Genomic DNA, 15,067 nt, shown 5'->3' on the forward strand with positions numbered 1-15,067 from the left:
ATGTTGATGAAAGTCATTATTTTAAACTTCTCAAAGTGTCATGATTTTCTCAATAACATGATTTTTAATCGGAAAATGGAATGCATTTTCGGATTCTTTGGACAATTTTCCACTAGGAGAAGGTTAAATAAGTTTGTAAATAATAAATAATATGTGTTTTTGAAACACAATTAAAAAAAATCTCCAAATTTATAGGCAATTTCAGTTGAACAAATTTCATGTAAAATGTGAAAACTTGTGATTCGTGTTTCGAATTCAGTATAAAATGTAATATAAATCGATAATTTTACAAACAAAACAAGTTTTAACAAATTTCAGGCAAAATTCCGACTTTTTAACAATTTTACCTAAAATTTATATGTATTTTGCTAAAAAGCTTATAAACTTAGTTAAATAAATATAAACATTGATTTTTTTTCTTAAAACTATATCAGCTACTTTAGTGATGGTACATTTAGCGGACAAATAAAGTTTGAACATCTTAAATATGATTTTAACAAGAAAAACTATGACTATCAAAGTCACCCCGGAATTAAAACTAAGAATTTTTAACGTAACTATTTTTCTAAACATGATTGAAAAAACTTTTTTTTCGAAATAGTTCATGGACTTTTTGTGGTCTACCCCAGTGTAGGGAATAGGACCAGCCAGTATCAATTCATAGCAATATTGAAGAATAAATGTTTTGACATTAAGCCAAAACAAATACAAAATCATTTATGAACTATCAATCTTTCAGTCTTTATAGTTTTGATCTGTGTCATTCGACGATTTGAACCGGTTGATACGTTGAACCGGTTGAGTTTCGCGAAAAGAGAGCAAATTCTGACAGATGGAAACAAGAGCGAAAGAGAGAGAGAGAGAGAGAGAGAGAGAGAGAGAGAGAAAGTGAGAGTGCATGGAATCGAGTCCAAACGTGCTGCAAACGAGTTCGGCTCTTCAGTTTACAAACGAGTTTTGGATCGGACGGACGCGAAACGAGACGGAAAAGACCAAGGAAAAGACGTTTAAAAGAAAATGTGCAGTAGTGATGAGCCGCCGAAAATGGCGGCGAAGATTAGATTTATGCGAGGAGAGGGTGGTGGGACCGCATAAAAAAAAATATATATATTAATATAAATTTATTAATAAAGCTCGAAGGCTGTCGTGTACGGGCACGACACCCAGTACATGTTTTAAAAATAATAATCGTGAGAAAAACCTTACCTGTTGGAAAATATTCTTAAAACAAATTGAAATCCTATCAAAGTCACCCCGGTTTACGGTACCATAATTGAACAAAATCATCAATTATGCAGATGAAACTGGCTCACAATATAAAAATCAGCTAAAAAAAAAGTTGAAATTTGGAATGTTGAAAATTTGATAGGTTGAATATTCACTCTTTTTGAGTAATATTACCGAAAAAAATTAAAAATGTGATCCTGATGAATGTTCACCAGAAACTGATGAAAATATATCATTTTCAGATGTAAGATTATACATTTTTTTTACACAAATCTGTCACCATTTCCTGATGAATTTTAGAATTAATTATTAAAAAACAGAGCACTAAAAATAACCCAATAAATATTCCTTAAACAAAAAATAGATTGTTCCAGGTTTTGAGATACCGCCATTTAAAGTTTTCAATTGCGCAATACAGGTAAAAAACATATTTTAATCTAAATTTTGATCACGAAAATGGATTCTACGTCCAATTTCCTTCAAAATTAAGCCTAAGACCGACCTTCTAAGATTTGTGGTTCCTGAGCTATCGCCGTTTGAAAATAGTGGTTTCGCTCAAAAAACGCCAAAAAGTCGATTTTTTGGGAGGGTACAAAAATGGAGGGGGTGGTCCGATTTGGATGAAATTCGGGATTCTTGTATGTTTTGATAGTCTCAACAGCTCTGCCAAATTTGAGCAGGATCGGAGATGGTCATTTTCAAATGCTGTTCCGCTTCAGGTGGAATGACCCATAGATGTTTGATTCTGCAGCTCAGCTGTAAACTCAATATTCTGTTGATGCCAATTGAACACCAGCAGAGAGTGCTGGCACATTGATTGGATTCTGCCCGAGTTGATTGTTGACACACGGTCTGGTGGAGGTGAATTGCATGGGTTTGCAAAATCCCATTTCATACTTCGCATTCCGATGAATCATAAATGAATCATTTGTTGGCAACACGTGTCGTGAGCAAGTGTGAGAAGGTGGGACAAGGTAGATGTATGGAAAAATGTTGAGTATCTGTTTGTTTTATCCACGGTGGATGGATGAAAATCCACCGATTTACATTCAATTTTAAAGAATGGAGTTATACGTAAAAAGTCGAATACCCAATTATCATGAAAATGAATTCCAGCCCTTACACACTAAAAAATTTGGAATTTTACATTTGATGTAATCTTTAATCAAACCGATTATCAAATCATGTAAACGTCTTTTCGATGTAAGATTAGGTTTATTTTAATGTAACTCGATAAAATTCCCATTGGGATTCCTTTACATCGTGCGAACCCTAAAATTACATCAAAACTAACCTAACTTCACGCCTAATTAGATGCACATATCTGGAGCATCAAATTTGATGTAATGTTACATCTAATAAAACCCAATATCACGCACCTTAGCCACTACACGTTTGTCAGAATGTTGAAACGTCAAAACGTCAGCAAGGGTTCACGTCGCAGCGGGAAACAATTTTTCGTTCAGATTTTTTTTTGCAATTGTGTCCTTTATTGCCGGAACTTACTACAGTTTAAGATAAAACAAGCAAATTGCTGATAAAGGTGAGTTTAATCGATCTTGAGTTGATATGCAACAGATTGGTAATATGTTTTGTCGATTTCCCCTCATTTTTTTAGATCGCGGACATCATGGAACGTAAGGGGAAATTACGGATCAAGCCAAGTTCATGCCGCTGTTCCGCTACAGCTGCCTGGACACTTTCTGAAAACGTTCCCTCATACAAAGATGTTCCCGAAGTGAACCGAAACTGTCACCTGCTTGAGGGTTGGCCAACACACAACAAATGGGAAGTGGAAAAAAAACAAAAGCAGTGATTAAAATGGAGCAATTCTGGTGATTAATCGTAGTTGAAAACACAAGAAAAGACAAGTTTGGGCCATGAGTAAACTTTTTTTGTAATTTTCTGAGATGTGATGAGTGATGTGTGCAATAAAAACGTATTGTTTTAAGAAAATTTAAACACGTGTTTTCTCGTCCAATAAGAATGATACGATTCCTATAAGAATTATTTCCGACCAATATTACGATTAATGTAATTTTACACGATCGTCAAGGCTCTTTGGAACGTGTAATATTACGTTTTATTTGACCCAGCTTTGCGTCTAATTTGATGCTCCAGTTATGTGCATCTAATTTGACCGAAAATTACACGTTTTTTTCGAAGTGTGTATGCTAACCAGCACTCACTTTAACCTGTACCACTCTTCACAGTAATGAAATCCTGCAACACCGAGAATTGTTGCATTTATTTTTACCAAGAAATGTATAATATTGCCTTTTTTTATGTAATCCCACTTTTTCCGCATAAATTGAGATAATATTACATCATAAATAAGGCTTTACTGTGTATTGGAGCAGTGCTGCCAGCAATGACTTACCCAGCATTCGAATGATGGCTTTGCGGGACTGGGACACCCGCGAAGGACCGTTCACGGACCCGTTCCGGACACCTGTTGGGAACAAGCAGAAGCAAAAGTAAAAAAACCATGACTTCCTGAATGCCAGCGTTCGAAAAATGTAAGCAATGTGTATGAATGTGTATAAACTTGTGTGACTGTGGTACTTTTGCCAACATGTCTAACCTACCCAGTTCGAGGGTGCGCTGGGTCCGGGAGCGGATCTGCATGCCCATCCGGCCGTACAGGACCACCATGACGGCCATCGGTACCGCGAAGAACAGACACGTGGAAAGCTCCCACAGGGGAATCCGCTCCGGTATCTGAAGCATGGCGCAGAATGCCGAGTCCGGGATTTCTTGCTTGGCTGAAAGTACAAAAAAGCATAAATAAAATGTTCAAGAAGGAACACATGCAGCGATGAATAATTCATGCTCAAAAATGTGCTGCCATCTGTGATCGTGTGTGTAAACCAGAGAGGTTGCTGAACGGCCAATCAAAGGCATAAAATGTTTTACCAGATGTTCAAAACATGCTGAACTGCTAGAGCATCTCAATCAGTCCCGAGGAAGTTTAGAGCACATTTGCACTAAACTATTGCCTTACTACTCAGTACTCTTATGAGTTATGCAATATTTTTGAAAGCATTCAATGTTTTTGATACTTTATTCAATGAAGCCATGTAAAACGACTCGCTTATATTGGCCCTGTCCCAAAATACTCACTCGGCGGGTACTCGATGTAGTCGATGTCGGTAAACACGGCGAAAGGCACTGCGCTGAGCAGACTGACGATCCACAGGCCGGCGATGATCCGGACCGGCCGCTGCAGCCCGGACATCGTGTACAGATGCAGCGGGTGGCAGATGGCCAGGAAGCGCTCCATCGAGAACGCCACTATCGTCAGCACCGACACGTACGTGGACGCCTCCGATATCAGCGCCCGGATCTTGCAGAACGCGAGCCCCAGGCTGTACGGGTACTGGTGCCAGTACAGACTTATCTCGTACGGGAGACCTGTAAAAGGAAACAATTTTTTTTATTTGTCCAAAAATTTGGTGTTTTTACAGTCTAAACCAAGGTAATGGAAACCGAGACAAGGATGCAGAAAGGCAGAAAGATTAGGTTAGGGACGTTTTTTGTTTGAAGCTTCATTCAATTTCCACCGCCGAATTTGTGGCGGGGCGAAAATTGGAAAAAGGAAGCCGCGCTATGTAGGATAAAATTTCGTACGTAACACGATTTTCAGCTCCCGGCAAATTTGCCACCAGATTGTTGGGACCGGCACTAACGAGGAAAACAGCACGTGACGCCGTTGTCGACGGGAAATGGATGTTATTGAAGTAAATTTTGGATGAAAATTTAATGACTCTGTAACGCTGTGTAACTTTTGTTAGAGCAATTTTGCGCCATTCTATCTTCGGGAGAGTTGTTCAGGACATCCAGGGCTATATTTCTACGGTGTTAGTTTCATAAAATAATAAAACATAAATTTTGTTAATTCAAAAAAAAATCGAAAATGCAGACTTCCCAATAGTAATTTCCATACAAATTTCATTCGCTTTGTGCCAATCGTGGGCTTAACCAATCGCTCCCAAATTTTGGGAAGTTGTTTGGGCCCCTAAAAGGGACCAAAAAAATATGTTGCTGAAAAAAAACATTTTTGATTCCACTTTAATGCTTAAATGCTATATCAACATATTGATTTATCTTTTCGACATTTTTTTTTTTCAAAGTTTGTGGACCAAACTATCAATATTTTTCAAAAATAATATTTTTTCGAAATCTTTGAAACCGGATTTTGCACCATCATGCTCTATATGGCTCAAAAGATGTCTATTTAAGTCCCTTTAAACATATCAAAATTATTCGAATAAAATGTGGGAATCCTACTCGTAGGTAAATGAAGAACTGTTTTTTTTTAAGTGTAACTATTTGTTTTTGATATTATACGTAACAGCCAAATATGGTGAATATCAATTAACAGGGCTCTGAGAAATTTTTATCGGATTTCGGTAAATCAATCAAATTTTAAGTACCGTAAAACGGGGTGACTTTGTTAGGTTTGAGATTTTTCCGCAGAATGAAAACACAAATTAAATACGTACGGAATGGTATGGAATCATACTGACCGTGGTGGAGAAGGGCTCAAAGTACCTCAAGAAGAAATTTTATTGAATTTTGAAAAGTTTAAAAAGTTAGTTAACTACAATTAAGAAAAGGTTGATACATAGCATTATTTTAACCTTCTACAACCCAACCCCGCCTCTAGACGGGCTTCGATTTAAAAAATCGCCAAAAATCCATTTCTCAACCAATTTTTGATCTTCAAAAAGCATTGGAAAGAAGAACTTTTAAAATTTTGGAAAATTTTAGGGTTGGAAGTTTGACTTGTTTTATGTGACTTTGCCAATGTTTTAAAAAATGTAATTTTTTAGGGGTCAACTTTGGCTGTGTTTTTTACTAACATTTGCTATATTTTAAGTAAAAAGAAGCATGCAGTAATTTTTCTAGTGCCCCAGACTATGCCTCTACGCATTGATTTACAATTTAAATGATAATGGTTCCATTTTATAGCAGAAAATGCGAAAAACATGCAAAAAATTGAAAAAGTTACTGTAAAAACATGAAAAAATTAGATAGGCAAAATGTAATGATAGGAGGTGGTAGAGTAGGCCAAATACTACCAAAAACAAACATAAACTAAACAAGATAAATGCAAATTAAAATACTAAAAATGAAACAAGAAACACATAAAACAAGAGAAGTAAAGTTTTTCGTAGAACAAAACTGCCGTTCTACGCATAATTGTCCCATGTTCGAAAAAGGGCAACTGAGAAAAACGCGATTGAAATTTTTCGATCGATTTCTGTGTTTCTACGCATAATTGTCCCGTGGGTCCCTATTCGTCCCTAATCACCCCGGTTAACATTCTATCACCCTTATTCGTAATCCTCTTGCAGGTAAACAGGTAAAAAAGATAAAATGCTTCGTAAAACTCATGATTCCGTGATAGAAAATACTTGGTGGGACAATTATGCGTAGAAGTTCAACGATGGGACAAACAGACTTGGTGTTGTTTTTAATGATTTTCTGAACAAAGTATTAGATTTTATGTGTTTTTCTGAAAGTATACGTAAAACTAAACTTAAAAATGTCAAAAAGTCAAAATCGTCCAAAACTGACATGGGACAATTATGCTTAGAACGGCAGAAAAGTTGCTCAAAATGACCTCCTGAACACGGGAAAAATAAAAAATTCGAAAAAAAATTGGGCAGTAGAGGGTTAATCTTCTCAAAGTGTCATGATTTTCTCAATGAACATGATTTTGAATCGTAAAAGGGAATGAATTTTCGGAATCTTCGGACAATGATCTACTACGAAAGGGTATCATAAGTTTGTAAATAATAAATGTAATTAGTTCTTGAAACATAATTCAAAAAATCTCTTAATTAATAGGCATTTTCAGTAAAACAAATTTCATATGGGTAATTCTCCGCCAACTCACACAGCAGTTGCCCCGACCCTCTTCGATTTGCGTGATACTTTGTCCTTAGGGGTAACTTTTGACCCCGATCATGAATCTGAGGTTCGTTTTTTTATATTTCGTGACGGAGGGGCAGTACAACCCGTTCCATTTTTGAACATGCGAAAAAAGACAAGTTTTCCAACGGTGATGAGATAAAAATTTGCTGCCAAAGGGACTTTAATGTAAAATTGGACGCCTGATGTGATGGCGTACCGTCATCAGGGGTGACATTGGGTCTGGGGGGTGAGATTGGGTCATACAAATTTCAGCATTTTTGTATGACCCAATCTCACCCCCCAGACCCAATGTCACCCCTGATGACGGTACTCGAAATTCCGAAAAAAACGTATTTTTCATCGAAAAAACACTAAAATAGTTTTAAAAACTCTGCCAGTTTCCGTAACTCAACTGTAAATTTTTTTGGAACATGCCATTTTCAGGGAAATTTAATGTACTTTTCGAATCTATATTGACCCAGAAGGGTCATATTTTCATAATTGTAAATTTTAAAATTTCGTTTTTTTTTGTAACTTTGCAGGGTTATTTTTAAGAGTATAACAATATTCTACAAAGTTGTAGAACAGACAATTACAAAAAAATTGATATATTAACATCAGGGGTTTGCTTGTGAACATCACGAGTTATCGCGATTTTACGAAAAAAAAGTTTTGAAAAAATTACGTGATCAGGGACAAAAGTTACCCCTTAGGACAAAGTTTCACGCAGATCAAAGAGGGGTCTGGGCAAATTTTCCCGATTTCGTGTGTGTTGGTAGAGATTTACCCATATAAAATGATTCGTTCTTTGAATTCAGTAAACAAAACTAGTTTTAAAGAATTTCAGGCCAAGTTCTGACTTTTTAATAATTTTACTTAAAATTTAAATGTATTTTGTTAAAAAGCTTATAAACTTAGTTAACTAAATATTAACGTTTTTTCTTTAAAAATATATGTTGAGTTTGAAGTAAAAATAAAGTATGAACACCTTAAATCTGATTTTAACAAGAAAAACTATGGCTATCAAAGTCAACCCGGAATTCAAACTAAGAATATTTAACGTAACAATTTTTTTGAAAGTTTTTTTAAAAAACTTTTTTGTCAAAAAATAGTGAGTGGACTTTATGTGGCCTACCCACGGGCCTACCCCAGTACATGTTTTAAAAATAATAATCTTGAGAAAAAGCTCACCAGTTGGAAAATATTCCAAAAATAGATTGAAATCCTATCAATGTCCCCCCGGTTTACGGTACCCTGCATCTCCATCGAATTGAGTTACCAGTACGATTTGTTCGAGACGCATGGTGCTTTATGTTTAATTAGTGTATCGAACTGAGATTTTTTTTTCTTTCAATAAACCATGTCTCATGTGATCACAGAGTTAATTGTTACTTTTATGTCATCAATTTTTGGTAAGGAGGAAACGAAGGAAGGCACCATCCACATTGGTGGGTTATGTTACCTTTACGTTAAACTTTATATTTCTTGTAAAAAAATATTCAAGAAGAAATTAAAAACTATATAGAAAAGCAAAACACAATTTAGATACAGCTTTTTTGTAGCAGTTGAAAAAAGAAATCCTTTCCCTCAAATTGCCCATATAGAATTTCAATTGCATCCTAGAAAATATCCTTCCCACGTGCACAGCAGCATGCCATGCAAACAGTCGTCATCAAAGTCGGAAGTGGTAGTGGGAGTAGAAAAAAACACGTGTTCTGAATAAATAAGAGCACGACGAAGCAGCTGCCAAGTTAGCACGGCGTGACTGTGCTTTCAGCACAGCATGTTTCCGTTACTTTTGCTCTATATTTACAAACACAGCACATATTTGCCGTTAATTTTGAGTTTAAATTGTGACTGAAGCGTCACAGGCCGGTTGGATATTGTGGTGCTTTTCGAGGGTGTATTTACTTTAACTCTCAAATAACGGCTTTAACTTCTTAAATACCATAATCCAGTAAATTACAGTACCAAAGCTGAAAACAATCAGGCAAGCTTTGTAACGTTTATTCACGAAGTAATTAATTTCTCATGTTATCTTACGAAACCACGTTTGGCGGTAAGACGTCTTAATCGCATCTTACCGTCGTCGCCGCAATCAACTTAAGGTAGACGAGATTCTAAACTTTTACCAAGTTTCGTGGAGTGCGTTGCTGTCAGCGTCAGCTAGACATGTTCTAATTATTATCGCAAACGCAAACAGCTCCGGAAGCATACGCGAGAGATTTTCTCTTTCCACCAGCAAATATGCGAAAGTTGGTCGATTTAATTGACTTGGCGGTGGAAATGTACTCGCACAACTCTGGTGCTAGGATGAAAAATGACTTTGGTATTAAAGAAAATAATCATTTCAAAACTCGCAATTTATAACACCAAACTGGACTTAAAAATGCTAAAAGCAAACAAAGTCGTGCCGAACTGTGTCACCAAATTCAGAACAAATCAAAGCTACCCCTCAGAACTGTGGGAAAATTTGTTTGTCGGAAAATTACCAGCCAAAAAGTTTTCCAAGACACTCTTTCTTTTTTTCCTAGTACAATTATGACGGATCGTGTGTAAACAGGAAACTCGAGATATGTTTGGAAATTAAATTACGCTTCAGTTGATTCATGAGCTTTCTTCTCGATCTAGAGCACGCATCGGTTTTACATAATTTATTCAGTTAGGCACGGTTTGCTGGTGGTTTAGAACGATATTTAAGGGTGTTGTGAATATGTTCAAAAGGATTTTAAAAGCATAATTTTAGAACACAGGTTTGACATCTTCGGGAGTTACAATATTTTTATCAGGTTAAAATTATGTTTTCAGGTTACTGAAACCTACCTTAACATTGCTTAAAATTCAAAAAGTTTTTTAAAGTCGAAAATTATACTGGCAAATTTTCTCGGAATAATAATTTTACGTTTTATTATTTTTAATGACTATTTTACGAAAAATGCTGATAGATTGCGCAAGACAACAATTTAAATTCGGTCAACAGGGAAGAATCGGAACTACAGTCTGAATAGGGATAGCAGTTTTCAGAGCACTGAAAAGCTTGCAATTTGGAAAACGATGCACGATTTCTTTTATTCTATGGCTGATCTATCTGAAACCCATAAAAAATGTCCAAATATTTATCAGTAACAAGGTTAAAACAGCTCCAAAACTGCAAAACTTTGAAGGTCTGTACCGAGCTCCAGGGTGCTCCAAATTTCAATGTTATATGTACCAAAAGATGCGCAAGGATCTGGCCTACACGCCAATGATGTTGAAAATAAACGCTTCAGTGGCCAATATGCCTCAAAAATTGACATTTTTGAAAAAAAATCTTTTTTTACGGGTTAAATCCCATTTAAAATTCAAATGCAAAGCGCCAGCTCCTGTTACGTCCAATCAAGCTCATATTTGGGATTTGGGTTTAGTATGCCCACCGGAACAAACCCTTGAAGGCCTGCCAAAAAGTCATTTTTGTTACACACTAATGAAGGCGCTTTCAAATCATGGTATAGAAATATTTTTTTAATAAATTATTCTGTAGCTGTGGTCCAATCCTCAAAGTTTCTTATACAAAAGATTAAAACAAATTTTGAACTTTTCGAAAAAAATATTTCAAGACATGGGCAATTATGTTCATATTAGAAAAAAAAAAACGATATGAAAATATGAATTTTCAAATAATCACCTTGTCAAGTTTTATGCTAAGTCATTTTGCCTTCCTCACTGAGGTAAGGCTATAATCCTGCTCTAAAAATGAACTTCTTATCAAAAGCTCGAAGACCCACCTTCATGTATACATATCGACTCAGAATCGAAAATTGAACAAATGTCTGTGTGTGTGTGTGTATGTGTGTGTGTGTGTGTGTATGTATGTATGTGTCAAATATTCTTGCCAAGTTTTCTCAGCACTGGCTGAACCGATTTTGATCAAACCGGTTGCATTCGACTTGGTTTATGGTCCCATACATCGCTATTGAATGGTTTGAAGTTTCGATAAGTAGTTCAAAAGTTATGTATAAAAATGTGTTTTCACATATATCCGGATCTCACTTAAATGCATGTAAACGATGTCCGGATCCATCATCCGACCCATCGATGGTTAGGTAATCGAGAGACCTTTCCAACGAGTACACAACATTGAAGATCTGGCAACCCTGTCTCGAGTTATGAGCACTTAAGTGATATTTATGTATTTTTTTGAAGCCGGATCTCACTTTTATGCATGTAAACGATGTCCGGATCCATCATCCGACCCATCGTTGGTTAGGTAATCGAGAGACCTTTCCAACGAGTCCACAACATTGATGATCTGACAACCCTGTCTCGTGTTCTGACCACTTAAGTTATATCTGTGTACTTATTTTTCTGGACCTAAAAAAATAGCTGAAATATGTGTCTAAACCACTCATATTACCCATTGTTGGTAAAAAGTGAGGAAGGCATCAACCACATAGGTGGATTAAGTTAGTTTTTATTTATTCAAATTGATTTTCTGTATTAAAAAATTAATTGAAATATTCATATTTTTTTGTAGTGGAAGTTTCAACTTCAAAATTTTGAAGTTTGAGCTAGAAGTTAGATTTCAAAAATATTCATTAGTAAACTTATGCTGATACTATGTAAATTTACAGATTTACATGTGTGTAATCCGTTCAAATGAATGCGTTTTTGATCATCCAAAAGATAACCAGAATAAATTTGTTCATAAATGTTGAGTCGTTTAAAAAATGTTTACATAAAATCTCATGATGCAAAATATACTGTTTTGTCTTAGAGAAAGTACGCACAAACTTAAAGTCAAATACAAAATACGATAAATATTTGTTGTAGATGAGAGTTAATCTGTTTTGTAAAAAAAACAGCGATGGGAGAGTATAATTTATCGAAAAATATATGTTCAATTAAAAGGCGGTTATCAATCCACTCTGGTATGCTCAGCAACCCTACAGAAAAAAACGCGGTAAAATTTGTCCAGAAAATGTTAAAATTTAACTTTTCTGAAAATATTCATATAAAATCCGCTTCCGCATTCAAACAGTTGATTTGGTTTAAATTTTATTGTTTTGAAATTGTTTATAAACATACATTGTGTCTGAAAAGTGACAGCAAATCGATCTCTCAATTTACCAAAATCTCACGAAAGATAAGTTAGTGGCTTGTTCTATTTTGATTTATTCTTTTTGTGAAAGCTCGGTGAGATTCTTTCAATAAAGATTCTTCTATGGCTTCTAATGCTCAAATTTCAACAATGAAATGTGATTCCGTGCATTATGAAACTTGAAATATCTATTAAAATTTGTTTTTTTTTTTAATAACTGCAAACTTCCTCATCATATGCATCGAGTCTATTCCATAAAAGTGGCCAACATCATGACGTAAGTGTAGATGGTCTTCAAAACGGACACATAACTCTCAACGTTGAGTTCGGCAAACCGTCCGATGGTAACGCTGGATGCATTCTGCGCTTGGTGCAAAATCAGCACTAGGTGCTTGGCATGTTTCGGCGGCAGCAGATGCCAGTTGATGTTGTACAAGTGCTTCAGCATTTGCTCGTTCTGAAATAATGTAATGTTAGTCAGTTTGACGAGCTGGATTCAAGATTTTGGAAGCTTCTTGCCTTAACCGTGACAACTGTTCCCATCAAGCAGTACTGGGTCAGCTGGACGAAAAATATGGTGATCAAGAAGTAGGCCTGCGGGAAGCTGCTCTTGAAGATCACAATAATGTTCGTGATCATGCCCAAAATGATCGACGCCACCTTGAGCAGCATTACAATGTTGTTGTGATCTTCCAGCAAACTTTCGTACTCCAGCAGCGTTTGATGCACTTTGTACAGTAAATTGCATTTCTCCTCAATCATTTTCTCGTCCCGTTTCGGTTGTTCCAGGAGGTCATTCAGCTGTTGAACTTCGCCCTCAATTGCATTGGCGTACGCGGCGATCGGAATGACAAACGCCAAGAACATGCAATCGATCGATACGAATCCGCAGGCCGCAATCAGGAGCATCATCAGGTGGGACACGTAATTCGCCACGAATCCTTCGACGGTGGTTTCGTCGACCAGGGGCATGAACAGTGGAACGGCCAGAATTCGTTCTCCCAGAATCATCCAGACGCAGATCGGCATAACATCCAGAAAGATCACCGTCGTTAAATACATCGCATACATCAGCTTCTGTAGATTTGTGGCAATTTTCAGCGATTTGTACAGCACCAGGTTGTTGTTCTTATTTTCATTCAAAAGTTCGAAAATTTCCTTCGATTTCACGTACAGATTGTAATAGTCCTGTGGTCTGGCGATGCGGACAATGATTTTGTGCATGCCTTGGACTTGCAACATTCCGAACGGGAGCACCTGAAAGAACTCGATGATGTTCGAAGTTCGGCCCCTCAAAGTGCACCCAAGGATGAAAAGCGATCCGGCGATGACGAAGAACGTCAAAGCCGTACGCCAGTTGGGACGCCACTCGGCATTGAGCACGTTGAATCCGATCAGGTTGACCGTGCGTGAAGTGTTGTGGAACATGGTGGCAAATTCCGTCGCGGCGGACACTTCGGATTCTTTGACCATGTTGAATGGAGTCGCACGTAGAACTAATCAAGTTGTTAGTAACTCGTAAATATAAGTATCTCGCCTGAGAATTTATTCTTGAGCGTCGTTTCAGACAAAGGAGTACACAAACTATAAGGGAAGGTGATAATACTACCAGTTCGAAAACATTTTACAACCATCAAAAGCAGCACCACCTGTTGGACATCAAATGAAATTTAGATATTAAAGATGTATGATTTTACACACGTGCCGGCTGCATAGTGGTTACTTTCTTCTCCCTCGCACCTTAACATTAAATATTCAGTTTTCAAGATGATTTTTCACATTTGTTGTGAGCCAAACATTTGAATAGTCATCGCTAGTGTGCTATCTTATCCTATCTTTTTACAGCAGACTTGTCACAAGATAGCATCCATCTACGTGGGTAACTCACTTGAAGCAAATGAATAATTATTTTTCAAATTTTACTTAGATATCTACAATTTTATCATATTTTTAAATATGTTTTAAAACAGTTTATTAATTTTGTTAGTTTAAAAGTGACAATCATAAAAAAATTAAAAAAATTACTTGACATATTTTTTTCGCTTTGGTCTTATTAAATGTAGTGGATCAACAAAGACATCTTTAGATATTGTTCAGAAAAATCTGGGAATTTTGACAATTATTTGAAGAAAAAAAAATCAACAAACATTGAAAACAGTAATGACCTCATAGATGTAACATTGAATTCTCTTTAGTAAAGAGCAAAGTGGGGCTAGACGACCATACGAAATTGTTCATCTTACTCCATGTAGTCGTCTTGCCCCACTTTCCATTAAATCATTAAAAAGCTTTTATTAATTATTTTTTTTTGGTTGATGATGTTTTCCATCCAGTCTCACTACCGTTTGTGCATCAATTGAGTTTAAAAACTAACTTTAAAAAAATCTTAGCTGGCACAACCACAAGATTGCAAAACTTAACTGTTAGCGATGAAGCAGGCAAATATGGAATATTAATTAGCATCAAAGAAAAAAATCTCCCACTCCTTCACTTCTCCCACTCCTTCACTTCTTTCAATTAACGAAGCCAACCTAATTCCCATTAATCACCACTCGTTCCAGTGAGTTCGTTGCAATGCACCATTTCAACAGGCCTGCCCTAGTAATCGTGACTTTGTAAGTGGCCTCGCTTCCGGTCGTCCAGGACACGAACACGTGTACGTACACGAAATGGGCCAAAAAGATGAAACAAGTTCACGCGTGTGGAGTTCTTTGAACATTATCTCTTGCCCCGATAATGAGCGACCATCAATTAATATTATCGGACTCCGTGTGCCATGTGTCACGCGGGGTCCTTTGGGATGGATGTCACGTCCAGCAATGAAAATGGAACGTTACCGAT

General features: G+C 36.6%; 1 protein-coding gene across 3 annotated transcripts in view; it reads right to left on the reverse strand.

The window, feature by feature from the left end:
• Positions 1 to 15,067, reverse strand: part of LOC120415908 (neuropeptides capa receptor) — a 148,569-nt gene that overhangs the window by 59,559 nt on the left and 73,943 nt on the right. For all 3 annotated transcript variants that reach the window (XM_052710221.1, XM_052710220.1, XM_039577553.2), the window contains exons 4-6: positions 4,351 to 4,641; positions 3,816 to 3,992; positions 3,608 to 3,679 (exon numbers count right to left, since the gene is read on the reverse strand). In XM_052710221.1, coding sequence (XP_052566181.1) covers positions 3,608 to 3,679; positions 3,816 to 3,992; positions 4,351 to 4,641 — 540 coding nt within the window. The remainder of the gene's footprint in view (positions 1 to 3,607; positions 3,680 to 3,815; positions 3,993 to 4,350; positions 4,642 to 15,067) is intronic.

This window comes from Culex pipiens, chromosome 3, assembly GCF_016801865.2.
Source record: "Culex pipiens pallens isolate TS chromosome 3, TS_CPP_V2, whole genome shotgun sequence".
Taxonomy (NCBI): Eukaryota; Metazoa; Arthropoda; class Insecta; order Diptera; family Culicidae; genus Culex; species Culex pipiens.